The 18,299-nt window shown below is 33.1% G+C and overlaps 1 protein-coding gene across 1 annotated transcript in view; it reads right to left on the bottom strand.

Annotated features, from left to right (window-relative positions):
• The window catches only part of LOC150109975 (uncharacterized), a 76,523-nt gene that overhangs the window by 30,469 nt on the left and 27,755 nt on the right, over positions 1-18,299 (bottom strand). Inside the window, exons 3-8 of the mRNA XM_090416170.1 lie at positions 18,137-18,223; positions 16,687-16,773; positions 7,204-7,260; positions 5,246-5,332; positions 4,754-4,840; positions 2,022-2,108 (exon numbers count right to left, since the gene is read on the bottom strand). Coding sequence (XP_090272296.1) covers positions 2,022-2,108; positions 4,754-4,840; positions 5,246-5,332; positions 7,204-7,260; positions 16,687-16,773; positions 18,137-18,223 — 492 coding nt within the window. The remainder of the gene's footprint in view (positions 1-2,021; positions 2,109-4,753; positions 4,841-5,245; positions 5,333-7,203; positions 7,261-16,686; positions 16,774-18,136; positions 18,224-18,299) is intronic.

Genomic DNA, 18,299 nt, shown 5'->3' with positions numbered 1-18,299 from the left:
TTCAAAAACATAAAGGACTCGCTCAGGCTGAATTACGCAGAGAGCAAGAGCATAGCCCAAGAGAGAAATTGATGGGCATCCATAATAGCAAAGCTCCTAGATAGAGATGCATTTGACAGGATATATCTACATTCACCATCGTAGTATAAAAGAAATATTTGTAACAAATTTTTATAACAAAGATAAGTTAACTCGGCTCATTTGGAGACGGCTCGTTTTTACCTACTGGAAACCTCTTGAAGTTGAAATAACAAAATATCCACAATTCAAACAAGTATTTTTCTTTTAATTGTCAGCAACTAGATTGAAGCATCACACGCTAAATACGAATGCAGGTCACTATTAATCAACTAAACTGCATTCTTGTCACTTAAACCAAATTACTATCTTTCTTGAATGAGAACTGCTCTCTCTCTCTCTCTCTGTGTGTGTGTGTGTGTGTGTGTGTGTGTGTGTGTGTGTGTGTGTGTGTGTGTGTGTGTGTGTGTGTGTGTGTGTGTGTGTGTGTGTGTGTGTGTGTGTGTGTGTGTGTGTGTGTGTGTGTGTGTGTGTGTGTGTGTGTGTGTGTGTGTGCGTGCGCGCAGTGCGCAAACAGATCAGAAGTGTTTGTATAACGAGAAACCTGGAAGAGATATTTGGCGTTTTTAATTAGGTATAAAATAATATTTACAATAATTTAAACGTTTCTAAAGCAATTAAATTAAATTAGTTAAAATTCTGATTTAGAACGCATTTTTAAATAAATATCTTCTACCTTTCAGATATTTTAGAATTATGAAACCATGGAGCAACATATACAATTCTTCTGTTATTTTTTCTTTCTTTTTTTTTTTTTTAAAGAATTTCATATTTTCCCTTTTCTAGTCCATCCCTTTTTTCTCCCAGATTATTTCCGCTTCTCTTACTTGGTCTTTCCCTACATTATTCTTCTTTTCATTCTTTATACTGTGACTGGTGTTTCAACTTTCATATAATCAATATAAGATATAAAGACATAAAATTAAAAACTTCAAACTTTTTACAGATAATATGCCCGATAAGTAGAATTCTCAATCCAAATATTGTACAAAAAAAGAAATACGCTTGAAAAGATATAATACATTAGAAATGCCTACATTATATACGTCAGCGAAACTGAGCAATAAAGAAAAAAAATGATAAAAACAAGTGAAATTAGATTCATGAGAAGAACTAAAACTATACATTCTTAGATCATAAAAGAACGAATATAATTTAATAGAACTAAAAATAAAATCGATAGAAGAAAAACTAAACAATTACAAACAAAATTGGATAGAATAGAATGGCTCACGCTTGATATTTTTAACATTTAATAAAACATAAACCAATTGGAAAGAAAAGGCCGAGTAGACGTCAAAGAAGGATATTACATGCATAATAATACTGGAACAGATCAATATTGTCCATTTGTAATTAGCGTTATGATGATAATGGATTCATTTTCTAGAGGTTTCTTTTAGCATTGTGCAATTTCTTCTTAACTAAATTTTTTAACGTCTTTATTCAAGAAAAAATTATATATACGATTTGGGTTTCGAAACATTTAAAAATTTCTAATTTTCGAAATTTATTAGATTTCTACAACTTTCCAGGAGGAGTACTTAAATTCTCAGTAACAACCTGAGAAACTTCAGTTTCTGTATCATTATTCCAAAAGTTTGTCTCATTTCTCATTTAAAAAATATATAAACAAATAAAATAAATAACAGGACTTCAATAAGTTGTATTTTTTTTAGCTGAACATTTTATTATTTTTTAAATAAATAAATAAATAAATAAATATATATATATATATATATATATATATATATATATATATATATATATATATATATATATATATATATATATATATATATGTGTGTGTGTGTGTGTGTGTGTGTGTGATTTTATTTTCTAAATATTTCAAAATTTTAAACCTGATTCAGTTTCTAATATTTTACAGTCATATTTAATGTTTCATTTGTTCTGGAATTACAATAATTCAGTGTATAACTTACCGTATATAAGAGTAATATTGAAATCCTCAGTAACAAGTTCAGAAATTTCAGTTTCTGTTTCATTATTCCAGAAATTTGTCTCATTTCCTATAAAAATAAGAAAAAATACCTTTAATCATGAAACTGTATTACTTTTTATACGAGCATTTTATATAATATATATATATGTATATATGTGTGTGTGTGTGTGATCATTAGTTACACTGACTCGGTGATTAGACGCGTTCATCTTTTTTAGACTGACTGAAACCGAGAAAATAGATTACAAGTTAATTTAATGCAGCACATATGTTTCGTCAATACGACTTCTTCAGGTGTGGTAATACTTAAAGCAAATTAAAAAACCATAAAAATACTGTGCCATTATAATAACAGAGTTGTAAACCGAAGTTAAGTTTGAATTGTCGTTGTACAGCCAGCCCTCAGTTTACGACGGTTAAATTTACACCGATTCACAATAACGCCGAATGCCTGCGCGTGCTTTCTTATTGTAGTGTGGTCTGACTGAGAAAAACAACGCTAGCAAGCACTAGTGTTTGAGTGGTTACCTAGCTACTGCGACGTATATGTATCAAAATTAGTTTTACTGTTGAATCTACCTAATTGTTCTATTTAATTTTGTTTTACATACATACGTATTTAAATTGACAAAATACGTAATTACATACTATGTCTGATAAAAGGAGTGCAGAAAAGTTAGCAGAACTTGGTTTTAAGGAGGCGCGGAAATCAATCACACTTGAAAAGAAGTGGAGGTGATTCGAAGAATGGAAGATGGGCAGACACGTGCTAATGTCTGTAGAAGTATGAACTTATCTCCATCGACTGTTACTACAATTATGAAAAATGCAGATAGAATAAAACAGTCTGCGCAACAATCTACGGCAGTACTAAATGCAAAACATGTACGTTATAGCAGGGATGAACTTCATGAAAAAATGGAAAAATTATTATCATTTTGGGTGGATGATTTGAATCAGAAAAACATTCCTCTGATGCAGGCTGTTATAACTGAGAAAGCAAAAACAATTTTTGAAGATCTTAAAAGGACAGATGGAGGCGAATAAACATTTTTAGGAAGCAAAGGTTGGTTCATGAGATTTAAGTCTCGAAGTAAGTGCCATAGTGTCCAATTATGTGGTGAGGCGGCAAGTGCAGATGTTGCGGCAACGACTGCTTTTCCTAAAGAATACTGTGTAGAACAAATGAAGGTGAATATGGCAAAAAATTGCCATATTCACCTTCATTTCATGTGAAGAACGTTCCGCTCCAGGTTTTAAAGCTGCAAAAGATACACTTACCCTTTTGATGGGTGCAAATGTCTCCGGAACTGTGAAGCTTAAACCGATGTTGGTGTGCCATTCACAGACACCACGCGCCTTCAAGGGTCTAAAAGCCATGCTGCCAGTTTATTGGAAATGGAACAAGAAAGCTTGGGTTACACAAGACGTTTTTATAGATTGATACACAAATTAATTTTGTACTACCGTGCTTCGCTTCTGTAAAGAAAATGATTTGCCAGCCAAAGCATTGCTCTCTTGGATAATGCCTCTGGACATCCTCGAAACCTTGCTGAAGTAAGAACACTATTGGATGTCAAGGTTGTTTACATGTCCCTAAACACAACATCTAGGAATTAGAGCAAGGGGAGAATGTTATTGAAGACGTTTCCAAGTTTGCGAGAGAGGTAGGATTGACTTCTGTCACATTTTTCAGCAGTATTTTTCAGAAATCAAGTCTTAGAGAGCCATGTTAAACCGTTTTCCAATGAAGACTAAAGAATTAGCGGAACAATTAAGTCAACATCCAAAGGAGGAGAAAGAAAACGAAGAAGGTCCTCTGAGGATATAAAAACGGCCGATTTACAGCGTATTCTTGCAAGCATAGAGACATTGACTGATGAACTCTGCGAAATGGACCACGATTGGGAACGGAGTGCGAATGTAAAAAGGATATAATTCGTCTATTCGACCTTACACTGAACCTCTTAAAGAAAGAAACAGAAAATCTAGGCAGTTAACACTGGATATGTTTTTCAAAAAAAAAATGCAGATGATCCGAAACCAGGAACTTCAACATAGAAATACGTAATATCTTTTCGAATTTTCATATTTTTTGTATATAATTTTGTTTTGTTTTCTTTACTAATAATATTATTTTAACAAATACATATGTATGTATTATCAAATCTTTAAATATAATAATGTTACGCATATTTCATGTGCATATTTTTTGACTGCGCGGAACATAACTTTGTACCTCCCATTAAAATTGGGTTCGTTTTACGCTGATTCGGTTTACGCCCGTTTTTTCAAGAACTGAAGTGGGGGTAAACCTAGGGCTGCTTGTTCTGTATTACATTCGCGTCAGGATGCAGTTTAGCACAAGAATGAAACAACTACGTTCTTATTCATTAATATATTATTTATGAATAATAATAATAAGCTAACCCCTTTTATCCCCTTATAGGGAGTAGATAAGGACTTTTAACCCTATCTAGCTTTTGGAACTGAGTGGGGAGCTCAATCTCCACTGGTTACCAATCAGAGATAGCTGGCTCATGACTAATCATTAATTGTAAGGGGCCACCGATGAAGAGACCGGCAAACAAGTGATGCCATCTCTTTGTACCATAACACGATGTGTTATTGTCTGAAATAATGTGGGTTCCACGGTATATATATATATATATTCTTTGTTCTGGAATTAGAATAATTCAGTGTATAACTCACCGTATATAAGGGTAGTGTTCAAATCCTCAGTAACAAGCTCAGAAATTTCAGTTTCTGTTTCATTATTCCAGAAATTTGTCTCATTTCCTATACAAATAAAAAATGAAACTGTATTACTTTTTGCATGAGCATTTTAATTAGTTTTAATATATATGTGAGATTGATAACAGGCCTGTGTAGCAGTGTTGGATTTTTAAATATTTTATGAGAATACTGGTTTCCAAATATTTCAAAATTTCTCATTTTTAGACATCATTCAGTTTGGAACATTTTCCATCCTGTGATATTTATTTCGTGCTCTCTTTCTTATTGAAATCAGAATAATTCAATTTTAAAAAATTAAAATATTTTATTAAATAAGCTATATGTATGATTTTGGTTTGTAAATATTTAAAATTTTATACCTTTGAAAACTGATTAAATATCTAACGCTTTCCAGTTATTTAATGTTCTTTTCCTTATTAGAATAATGAATAATTCAGGATAACTCACCGTATATAAGAGTAGTGTTCGTATCCTCAGTAGCAAGTTCGGAAACTTCGGTTTCTGTTTCATTATTCCATAAGGTTGTCTCATTTTCTAGAAGAAGAAAAAAACGCTCTTAAATAAAACGGTAGGTTATTTGAATGTGAACACAGTGGTGGTATGCATTAAGAACGTATCTTAATGCACAAAAACATAAATCAAGTTTATCGAAAAAAAAGCTTTTTTTTTTCACCTTCATAAAAATGTTGAACAAAGGCAGTAATTTGAAATGAACATTCCGCGTTAAATACAGACGGCTTTTTTTTCCCTGTTTGTTTCCTGCATTTTGTTACTTGAAATTAATCTCCCGTCTTTCTCATGGAACTACATTTGGTTATGTAAGCTTCCAATATTTTATTCACTTGTGGTTTATTGTTTATTGCTGCCTATACCACATGGTACTGATGCCTTTGATTAAAAAGAGCTGGGTTCGAATCTCATAGAGGTCGCAAAGAGCGTTTATCGTGGTTTTCAACATAAGGTGAGTTAACCAGTCCCATACACAGAGAGACCCTGGTCTTCAAAAACGATTACCACTACATTGAATTATCAAAGGACGTTAGTCCATCTATGTATTACAAAAAAAAAAAAAAACAAGCCTCTCTGTCAGGAGAAACAGTTCAAAATTACACCTCCCCAATGAACTTCACATTTGGATGATACATAAAAAAGATGATCTGCAAGTACCTGCTATGATGAACTTCTAACCGATCAGAAAAAGGAGTAGCTTGATTCTTCATTAATATCATACACTGATATAAAAAACATCACGATGGGTTCGCACTACGAAATAGTTTACGTAGGTCTTTTCTCCGGGTCTTTCCTTAAACACCAAACATGATGATTGCCATGTTTGGTGTTTGACTTAAGGGTGGCTGACCTTCCATAGGAATCCAGACTATGCAGCTGTTTATGTAGAGCGCATCCTACTAATCTGACCCTCCCCTCAACGTAGACACTTTCAACATCTTATTTATCGTTTCGAACTGCAGAGATTTTCGTACCATCATTCGTCTGAATATCCTTTTGATGGTGTTAGCTTTTCTATAAGTTTTTTTTAGGTCTCTTTTAAGTGTCCACTGATTTTTTGATTTCATATCATCAATAGAAAAACTATTGATATATATGACATCCATTGAAAACACCTATTTGGAAAAACAGTCCATAAGTTCCTTTTAACGCCATCGACAATTCATAGGTGTCCAGTGGATTATAGGAAAATATTTCTTTGCGTTATACGTTAGTATTAGCCACTCGTGAAGGCAGGAATATCAATATCCATCTTAAATTTTAATACAGTTCGATACATATTTACAGATAATCTATTTCGAAGACTTCTTTTGGCTGAAAAGGTGATATTTTGTTTCTTGTCGTTCTGACAAATTATAATTTTCAATCACTGAAATTTTTGAATTTCTGTCTTATTTGACTAAAACATGAATGAATTAGTAATATCCTATAATTTATTATGTTAAATTGACTCTTTGACATTTCATTTCAATAAAGAGGAGTTGATGAGACCCAACAGTTTGAAAAACAGCTGTTAAAGGCCAATGAAATCTCGAAAGCACTAATAAAAGGTAACTATATGGGCTCCTTTTAAGTAGTGCCAATTCAAGGAAGTTTCTATGCCGAAAGTTATATTCTCATAAATTCTCTAGTAAATTACGACACTTTTGAGTTTCTATCTTATCTAGTTAAAATATCAATGGATTATATACGACTATATACTTATAATTTATAATTTTTGACTTGGTCCGTTTGCAGTTTGTTTTGGGCATGATTTGTGATTCCATGAAATAGTTGTGTAATTGCCATCTGTGAGAAGTTGTGTTTAAACAAATATGTTATACTTTTGCTTGCATATACTTTCCAAATATTATTAAACAGTACATGTGTTACTTCAAAAAAATGCAAAAACATACCGTACACGAATATCTCATCTTCCGTAGTACCGAGGTCAGATAAATCGGTTTCATTACCTAAAAATGCAAAATACAACGATGAGTGAAATTGGGGTAGAAAAATTCACATAATAAATGCATACAGTAGATTTTAGGCGCATTAGCAAGCGAACAGTATTAATATTCATAATCTCTCTCTCTCTCTCTCTCTCTCTCTCTCTCTCTCTCTCTCTCTCTCTCTCTTTCTCAATAAAAAAAACAATCTTGAAAATAGATGAACTGATTTTAAGTTTTACGATTTTGTATTTTATTTTAAGATTTTAAATTTTAAGTTTTTGAGAACAACTATTAAGTAAGTTTAATATTGTTAAAATCGGGATATTTTGTCATGATGTGAATCTCGCCCACAAAAGGCTGTAACTATTGTTGCGTAATGTAAACCATTATTGCGTAATTATTACATAATATAATACCCTCTTCCTCCGTCCTAGGACGGGTTGAGTTCCCTCTCTAATGAGAGGTTACTGGCGTATTAACGCAGCCTGTTCGCCACTCCTCTGCTACATTCCCCTAAGGGAGATATTCATGACAGCAATCCGTGTGTGTTCAAGGGGCCGGTTTGCCTGCTTGCGGGATGAAAAACCCCAGATAAACTGAGGAAAAAACCCTGCTGTCCACGCCCCAAACCGGTTATTTGGTTATGGCTGAGGAAGATCCTTGAGCTCTTCACGTCGTCGACGGGAATCGAACCTAAGACACTCCTTCCCCAGGCATATGATTGCGAAGCGCATGGCCACTAAGCTAACTCCAGGGACTATTTTCTCGATCAACGAATGCAATGCGGCGTCTCCGCGGTTCGCTAGATTTCGACTTCATCGCTGTCGGGGTGCTCCGTCTCCCGGAGCACCACGCAATATAATATCATGTAAACATTATTACTGTAGGTTAAGGATTAGATAATCCGGTATTCTCTACTTTACTTTCTTTTTTTCCAAACTATTTAGTCCTCTAATAAGCAGAATGATGGTTTAATCTCTAAAGACTAACAAACATCTTAGCACCTTGGTATCTGGACCCACAATCTATGGGTTGAATATCAATACTGCACGCTATCCGCTTGGCCAACTAAATATGTGAAGGCAAATTACTCCTTTCATCACTTTCTTTTTCAGAATTAAAGATATTCAGTGAACGAATTCCGATACTAATCTTTTGTCATTTTATTTATTTTGCACGTACATTCCTGAAGCAATTTATTTTGACAATGATATGTCTCTGGCAATTTAACAGAGCACATAGCTCATACATAGGACAGCCTTGTGAGAAGGGTTTGTAATTTCTATAGAGTTTAGAGTTATTCAGAGACGGTAATGAGGAGGGGACTGATTTTTTTAATGCTAAGGGGAGGGAAGGGTGCTACTCGTAATAATGTCATAGTATGATGATCATGTTATAGGATAGCGTTTTAGGATGTTAATATTATCATAAAAAGATAAATGTACTAAAACATTTTTCACCAATCCTGGTTATTTTCTTGAATACTTTTGCGATTGTTTTATGTGAATAGTTTTGTTTTAGTAATTATTTTATGCTTCTAATGTTCAAGAGCATTTCAGTTCAGTTACACTGAATGTCAGATTAAATCTTTACACAGCTCGAAATGAATACTAGTGTGTGTTAAATTTGGATATCTTAATATATCAATTCAAATAATGATGCGTGCGTGTTATTTTAGTACGAGTATTAGGACAAATATCTTACTGTATATGAAAGTATTGTTGTCATCTGCTGAATGACTGAAATCCGGAAAATATGTTTCGTTAAAAAATTCAAAATACAGCCGACCATTGTTAAACCACAAATTAAAACAAATACATTATGTTATTAAAATTACATTATGTTATTCTATGGTATTAAAAGCACTGAAATACAAACATAAATTCAAATATGTTACATACATATATTTTAGGCGTGATCTTACTAGGGAATAGTCTGTTTTCACCGTAATGGCTGTCTGTCTGTTTGTCTGAAGTCTACATTTCAGACTCAGAGAGAAAGAAATTCAATGAGTAATTTAATTACTGTTAAAATCGAATCAGTAATAACTACTACTACTACTACTACACATAATAAAGACAGCATACATTCTTAACTGCGCAATGACTACTAGTTCAAGCACACATGTACTGGGATTACGCTAAGACTTCAAGATTTTAATTGAGACCTGAGGATATCGAGTGCTCCATGAACATCGTCTCATCCCATTCCTCATGTACTTTGTTTATTAAATAACAGTTATTATTTTTAAAATCGAAAACTTGAAATATTATACATATATATATATGTATAAATCATATAATCCTCAAGGGCTCACTCTAGTGAGTACGGGCATGGAGAATTCGAGGCACCTGAAGCTGGAGCATGCCTTACTTCATGTAATATATACCTGTTATATTATCTGTAGACTGATCCCTACTCTTATTTCCTTCTGTATTTCTTTTCACCTTGCTCCTTTCCCCCAATGCTATTAGAAGATTCGAGGGCTAGGGGTGATTCTGTCCTATTTACCTATTTTTTTTTATCTCATGCACCTGCCCACACCCAGTTAAAAATGGTGAAGACAAATCAGAACTCTATACCGTATCGGTCGTCGCGCGGGTTACCAAGGACCGCACTGGATGTTAGGCTTCCTGGACAGCCAGTGACAAATGGGCTACAGGAGCAAGATCCACAGAACTCGAAAGTATTTACTAGGAAAAAGTGGAGCATGGCTAAAAATAGACAAGTCATGCAGTGCTTCTACAGTTCAAGCCCATGAGTCAGGGGATTTCAGAAACGAATGTTCCAACTTTGGCTTGAACGACACCCAAATTCTGAAATTTCATTCGAAAGGCAGATGTTGCGTTTGCATTATCAAACGCAGGGTATTTAGTGAACTTGAGCTGGAAACACTGAAACCTCAAGCTGTAAAAGGAGACCGTACTGACCATGAAGTGAAAAAGAATATGAATAAAGCAGAACCAGATTCCAACGTGCAGAATGCTGAAAATTTTGAAAATATACAAATAGTTGAAAGGAAGCTATCAGATAAGGAACAAGAACTAGCAAGAAATATTATCGAGGAAATGAACAGCAACCAGAAACGAGTTAGACTTCCAGTATTGAGACAAGCACCTCAACAAAAACTGAAGGAACTCATGCAAGAGGCGAATAAAGCTGCAAGGGATATTTCTACTGGAACTATTGGGCAAACGAATCAACTTATGTACTCAATAGCCTACGTCGTAACATCTGAATTAGGATATAAGATTAGTGAACCCAAAAGCAGTAAGGCTCAGGAACCAAAATGGAAGCATCGACTGGAGAATAAAATTCTTAAACTCAGAGCAGACATGAGCAATTTGAAAAACCATAAGGAAAAGAAGCTGAAAAACACAAAAATCCCAAATAACCTCATAAAGAGATATAATACTGGAACATAACCTATTGATGAAGTATTAGAGGAAGTGAAGCAAAAAATAGTTGCAGTTGCAGCTAAAATAAGAAGATACAGTGTACGCATTGAACAGTACAAGCAAAATTCGATGTTTCACGCAAATTAGCACCAGTTTTACAAGAAAATTGATTGCTGCAGGAATGATAACCTTGAAGACTATATTAATATAAATACCAGAGACAAAGAAAATACACTAAAGTTTTGGAAAAACCTATGGGACAACCCTAAGAGGCACAATAACAAGGCAAAATGGATTGAACAAATTACGAACGAATCTCAAGAACCAAAAATGGCCCAACTGAAAATAACAACTGAAATGGTTCAAAAGCAAGCTAAAAAAATAAAAAATTGGTCAACACCCGTGAAGGATGAATTACATGGCTACTGGTTGAAATAGCTAACAGGCTTACATGAAAGACTTGCTAACCAATTTTATGATGTTTTAGAAGGAAAAGCAAAGAAGAGTGGCTCACAGCAGGGAAAACGTTTTTGATCATAAAGGATAAAGAAAAAGGTCCAAACCATGAAAACTTCCGACCAATAACCTGCCTGCCAACAACTTTTAAGATACTCACAGACATACTGGCTGATAAAATATACAGCTATCTTAAAGCAAATTCTCTTCTCCCAATTGAACAAAACGATAACAGCAAAAATTCAAGAGGCACAAAAGACCAATTGCTGATTGATAAAATGATTCTTAAAAATTGCAAACGTATAAAAACCAACCTTCATATGGGTTGGATAGATTATAAAAAAGCGTTTGATTCGGAGCCTCATAGTTTTTTTTAATTTTTTAATTTTTTTTAACTTTAGTTTTTTAATTTAAAACCAGCGAATTTAAAATGCACAGAACTATTCGGTATTAGCGAAAATGTGCAAATATTTTTGCAATCCAGCATGAAAAACTGGAAAACAACGTTGGTTATAAATAGGGAAGAAATTGGAGAGGTAAACATAAAATGAGGCATCTTTCAAGGAGACTCATTATCTCCTCCATTGTTTATATTGTCATTGATCCCCTTAACTAGAATTTTAAATAAAACTGCTCATGGTTATCAAACTGTACAAAAGAGTGCAAAGATATCTCACCTTTTATACATGGACAACATGAAGTTGTATGCAAAATCAGAGAATGAATTCGGATCATTGCTTAACTGTACACATATTCAGTCAAGATATATCAATGGATTTTGGCTTAGACAAATGTGCAATTGCTGGAATAACAAGAGGAAAGTTTGAAGATATGAACGAAATCGAGCTGCTCAATGGTGAAATAATCAAGGCAATAAAATTCGAAGACAGCTACAAATATTTGGGAATTTTAGAAGCATCACAAATTCTGCACAAAAAGATCAAAGAAAAAACTAGAGCAGAATACGTAAGACGATTAAGAAAATTCTTTAAGTCAATGCTTAATGCTGAAAATTTGATAAAAGCAATTAATACCTGGGCCATACCTGTTCTGAGATATTCAGTTGGCATCGTTGAATGGACCCAGCTAGAGATGGAAGATTTAGATCGAAAAACTCGAAAATTAATGACAATGCACCATGCCCTCAATCCTCGCAGTGACATTGATACGCTATATCTATCACGCAAAAATGAGGTAGAGGATTAGTACAAGTGAAGCAAGTTATTGAAGAAGAAAAACGAAATTTAAATGATTATCTGCAGCAAATAACGGAAAAATTTCTAACTGAGGTAAGGAAAGAGGGTTTATTTAAACCCATGGAGACAAAATTGGAATACAAAACCAAAGAAGTAAAAGCGAGAACTGAAAGATTGAAAATAAGGCATTGCATGGAAAATACCTTCACAGCATAGAGGACAGCGCTGACAGCAACTTGACCTGGCAATGGTTGAGAAATGGAGCACTAAAGAAAGAAACAGAATCGGTAATTTTTGCAGCACAAGAACTCGCCATTAAAACCAATGTTATGAAGGCAAAAATACAAATAATTCAAGAAGACAGTAAATGTAGATTGTGCAAAGAAAAGGAAGAAACAGTAGACCACATTATAAGTGGATGTAGCAAAATCGCACAAATTGAGTACCGTAAAAGGCATGATAACGTAGCTAAGATAATCCACTGGCATTTATGTAAAAATTATCCGTTTGAAGTATCTAAAGGCTATTGGAAGCATAAAGTTCACCAGAAAGTGGTTGAGAATGAAAAAGCTAAAATACTCTGGGATTTCAAAATCCAGACTGACAAAAGCCTGGAATGTAACACACCCGATATGACAGTGGTTAAAAAAAGTGAAAACAAGGGTGTTAAGTTTATCGAAATATCAGTACCAGGAGATAATCGGATTGACGACAAAGAAAATGAAAAAATTACAAAATATCGCGAAAAAATTACAAAATATATATTTTTTTTTTTGTTCTCATATATATATATATATATATATGAGAACACTTTACAAGAGCTCTCTTATAAAATCTACTTCCTGTCATCTAAATGTCAAACAATTTCTTATCCATTTCACTAGATTGATTATCAATATTTTCGCATTTTAAACGTTCGTTTTGATACAGGAATTTTCTAGACCGTCACTAACAAAAATAAATAAATGCATAGATACAAATTAAACTTGTGGCAGAACAAAAACTTGTGTTCCTAGCCATTCTTAATCATCAACAATTTGAAGACTCTCCAAATTGATTATGTTGGTGATGCCATTATTTCAGTAATATTAGCTTTATTGCTGCATGTTAACTCTCCAAGTGTAAAGGTGTTGTTATTATCTTGTAAAAACATATCCATCAGTAGTGTGATGATTCCAATGATCCGTTTCATTACCTATAAATGAAAAACAGAATGAAAGTAAAATAGAAAGGAAACAGAAGAATATACGGGTTTTAAAAAGCATTCTGTTTATTCTACAGGCAGGAACAACGCTTAGAAATGCGGAAACATTCTGTAAATGGTATAAAATATAAATCATCGCCTTTTTGTTATTAATATTTTTTCCTGAATAAACTATTTTAATTTCATGCTTGGAATAAAATCTCAGTTGCCCTTTATCCTATCGTCGCTCCTGTTTATCGCTTTATCCAAATCATATTATTGAAAAATGCACGGGGTATTTACTAGTCCCTTGACACTGCGTTGTAATCGGAGGCCATTCTCCCGTCCCCTCTGTATTATTTGTATTACATCATTGCACGTAACTCTTCTAGCTTTACAACTCTTTTTGAGTTTTAGCTTACAAAACAATTTTTAGCCATTATTTTATTTTCTATGCAATATTCTTCCGATTCTTAACGTTTAAAGTTGTAAGATCTTTTTGTACATCATCAATCCATCTTTTACTTGGTCTATCTTTCTTCCTTTGTCCTAATGGTTTCCACTCAAATATTTTTTAAACTCCTCTATCTTTTTCCATTCTTTTTATATGCCCCAACCACGCTATTCTTTGTATCTTTATATATCTTACTATATCTTCACCATTAATTAATTGTTATTCAAGTTCATTATTTGTTCTAATTCTCCATATCCCATTTTCTTCTTTTATTAGTCCATATATCTTCCTTAATATTTTCCTTTCAAAGATTCTGAGTTTATCTATATCTTTTTGTGTTAATGGCTACATTTTACATCCATATGTTGTTACAGGTCTTATAATTGTTTCATAAAGTTTTAATTTAGAATTTCGATTAAGCATATTATTACTCCCTAACTTTTTATAAATAACGTACCTGAGGCAAATAAGGCCCCTTATTTAAAATTTGAATAAGTTAGACAATTGTTTAGATTAATTGAAACAACAGTTGTTCATATTAAAATTTGTATTATCACTCACTAATTAAAAAAAAAAACACGAATAAGAACAATTCTTGCAGTAATTTATATTTTAACCCAATCTTTAAAAAACACCTTAAGTGGGCCTTGTTAAACCATAGTAGTTTAATAAAGCCCTTGAACAAAATTAAATATTTAAAAAAGAATATAACAATTTTTTTTAATTATTATTAATCTTAATCATAATTATTAGCTTAAGAACAGTCATAAGGGCATACAAATACGCCATATTCTTCTTTGGTGAGACCAACACACTCTTCATGGTATCATTTAAGACACCGTGTGCATTGCCTCATATCAGCAACATTTTCTTCTCTGTATCCATGGCAATACCACCCCTCTTTTGACACTCTGTTCCTTTATTATTATTTTATTATTTTTTTTTGGTTCTTCCTGTTTTTTAGTGGCAGCCTTCTCTTTCTTACTATCCTTTTCTTTGAAAAGATCGTTGGTCACTTTCTGGCCCTTATAATTTAACGCTTTTCTTCATGGTGTTGCCTTTACAACTGCATAATTTGGCGTTGTCATTAACTCCTGAAATGATGACTTCAAAGAGTTCTTTGTTTTTAGATTTTCCAATGGAATCTCATCATCGGAGTTATCTGAATCACAAGATGGAGGATTAGGACATGTTCTTACAGCTCGATCAGGATTCAAAAATTGAGCTTCACGTTTAGAAATTGTTGGGTTTCTTTTTAAAAATAACTTCAACCAATCTTTTCCTGCGAGGTCACTTTCTTTATTGAAGTTATTCCTAATTTTATTTTGTTCGCAAAATATAAAAGTTTGCCTGCGTATAGATTGACGTTAAAGGGACGCCAATTGAAGCAAACTTTACTATTCTTTCTATCAAGATCTTCTCTTATTTTTTTTTTGTTAGCACAGTATTTCTTCCTAATCTTTTCGTCGTCTTCTCTGTCTTTAAATGGTTCCTCAATGTTCTTCTAGGTAATCCATAGCGTTCTGATGCTGCACGTTCTGATAGTTGTCCTCTTTGCACAGCTTTCATAGCTGCTTCTAGTCTTTTATCAGTCATCCAAAGACCCCGTTTCTTCTTAACTTCTGACATTTTCAGAGGCCTTTAGCAATAAAATAAGTAACTATTATGAGGAATCACCAAAAAACAAAATCATAAATTATAGCAGTTTAATAAGGCCCATCAACAAATTTACTGGGCCTTATTAACCGCGGTGAACTAGATTAGATCACATCTATTTTCACGTAAGATGTGAATTCAAATCAATTCAAACATTTTTATCATAAAACTAAATGTTGAAAGAACAATATAAATATAAAAACAATGCGAAAAGAACAATATTTTTAATTAAAAGTTACGAATTATTGCGGCATAATATCATTAAACGGGAAGACATAACCGTTTAATGATATTATGGTCTAGGTCAAACTGACACAATAGAGTCGCTGGATAATATGGAGCCCACTGATTTGCCATTGCTTATTGCGTCCTCTGTGTGTGTGTGTGTGTGTGTGTGTGTGTGTGTGTGTGTGTAAGAAACCAAACCGGCGCAACTTACCGTAAATGTGATTTTTTTTTTTTAAAGGGCTTTATTAGACACTGGACCTTATTTGCCTCAGGTACCTTATAATAACACTTATTTCCCGCCATGACTCTATTATTAATTTCTTAGGATATATTATTGTTTGTTGTTATTAATTAACTTAAATATTTAAAACTATCTACAACTAATATTTTTATTTACTGTCTTTCCATATTACATGTATTTATTTTGTTCGTTAATTTGTAACCCAATTTCTTTAGCGTTTCTATTAAGTTCTTCAAATTTCCTCTTCTAAATCTTTTTATCCTACCACTTATCATTGCTATATCGTCTGCATATCCACATATTTGTATTAGTTTATTATTAATAAATCCTCTCATATTTAACTTTCTTATTATTGCTTCAAGTACCAAATTAAATAAAGTTACTGAAAGTACATCCCCTTGTCTTACGCCACAGTTTATTTCAAAGGGGCCGTTAATTCACCCTTATTTTAACTACTGCTTTAAATCCTTCTAATTTAATTCTTAAATCCTTCTAGTTTAATTAATCTAATTAATTTTCCTGGTATTTTCAGTGTTTTCAAGCTATGTATCATTTCTTGTCTATTTAATTTATCAAATGCTTGTTGGAAATCAATATATAAATTATGACTTAACTCTATGATTGCTCAAACTTACTGTCTAACAAAGTGCTGTTAGTATCTTCAGTAAACACATTCACGTCCTCTTCCGTAATGTGCAATTCCCGTGAATCTGTTTCGTTACCTTAAAAGAAACACAGAAAAATAAATGAAAAATAGGAAGTGTTTCATTTTAGTTGTGTTCATTGTTTTGATTTTTTTTTTAATCCAGTGCAAAACATCCTGAGGTAGCTGCATGATTATTCGCTTTAGAGTGCATGGCTAATTGAAAAATATTTAATACGTAATGAAAGTTTATATAGTTTTGTAAATTCTTCTTCTTCTTCTTCTTCTCCTATCCTGAACCTAATAGTTGGTGAGGCAGGGAAGCTACTTTACTAGGGAGTAGTTACAGAAGAAGGTGGTTTTCCCCCAATAAGTATTTTTCTATAGATATGTATTCATGGGACTGGTTGTCTGTTTTTGGGGATGGAATACCCAAGTTTCCGGAAGAAAAAACTTTAGCCGGTTCAACTCACCTTTAATTGAAAATCACCCTTGAAGGTTCTTGTCATAAACAGGATTCGAACCCAAGTCTTTCCAACCAAAGAGCTCTTCGAAACCAACTGACTCTCGGGTATATTAGCAATATTAAAAAAATAATTAGAAATACTGAAAAGGCAATTAGAAATATTAAAACTAGTAAAAAGTGATGCCATTTCTGTGATGTAGTTAGCTAAAGATGCTCTCCCTTCCTGATAGGACTGAGAGCAAATTCTCACTTATTGGATTTCTTTCCATTCCCTGGAAAGCAGAAAAATAGCATCAAGACTAAGCGATGATGTTAACGAGTTCAATATTATGCGGTTTCGTGTGTATGTGTGTGTGTGTGGGTGGGTGGTTGGGTGGGGTGTTGTTATTGAACTTCTAGGAAAGAAATCAGAAGGCTTATCGCGAATGATTTGCTCTAAGTAGCAGAGAATTAGTAGTACCATTATTTACACTCATTCACTTTCTTTGCATATTTCTTTTCTAAATCCTTGGTGAATGACGAGCAGAATGAACAATGATTACTATGATGTCTTTCTGTAATTAACCAGGACACAATGGAGTGACAATTACCAAGAAAAATGGAATGCTAGTACGATTGAAAGAATTACTGTTGGTTTCTCCAGAAGCCAGCGGTAGTCAGAGTGTTTATAAAATGACACAACGCCCATGTAATCGAATTTTAGCTGTTTTATATTCACTTCACCAAATTCGGTATATTTGATTCATTGATAATTACATATTTAAAATTTTTATCACATAAAACAAAGTTAGCCAACATTGTGTTCTTTGGACACCTGTGACTTCGTTTAAATACTAAATGAAGCGAAGCTTTTAAGACTGTTTCTACAATTTATTAACATTAAACTTAAAAATATAAATTAATAACAAAAAATTCACAAAATTATGAAGTGATTTATTTTATATCTGATATAGGTTTATCCTTACAAACTACTCACCGTATGTGGTATCATTGAAATATCCAGCAACATCTAAACCTTCCTCTTGTGTGTCATCGTATTTATCATTTTCTGATTTTCCTAATGCTACAGAAGAAAAAAATGTAAAATATTTTCTTCGTTAGAATTCGCTAATAAAGAAAAGGTTCTCGTCATCTCTTGA

Source organism: Typopeltis vanoorti, chromosome 1, assembly GCF_054136105.1.
Source record: "Typopeltis vanoorti isolate ZY-2024b chromosome 1, IOZ_Tvanoo_1.0, whole genome shotgun sequence".
NCBI lineage: Eukaryota > Metazoa > Arthropoda > Arachnida > Uropygi > Thelyphonidae > Typopeltis > Typopeltis vanoorti.
Note: the sequence above shows the minus strand (reverse complement) of the source record. Positions and strands in the feature narration are given on the sequence as shown.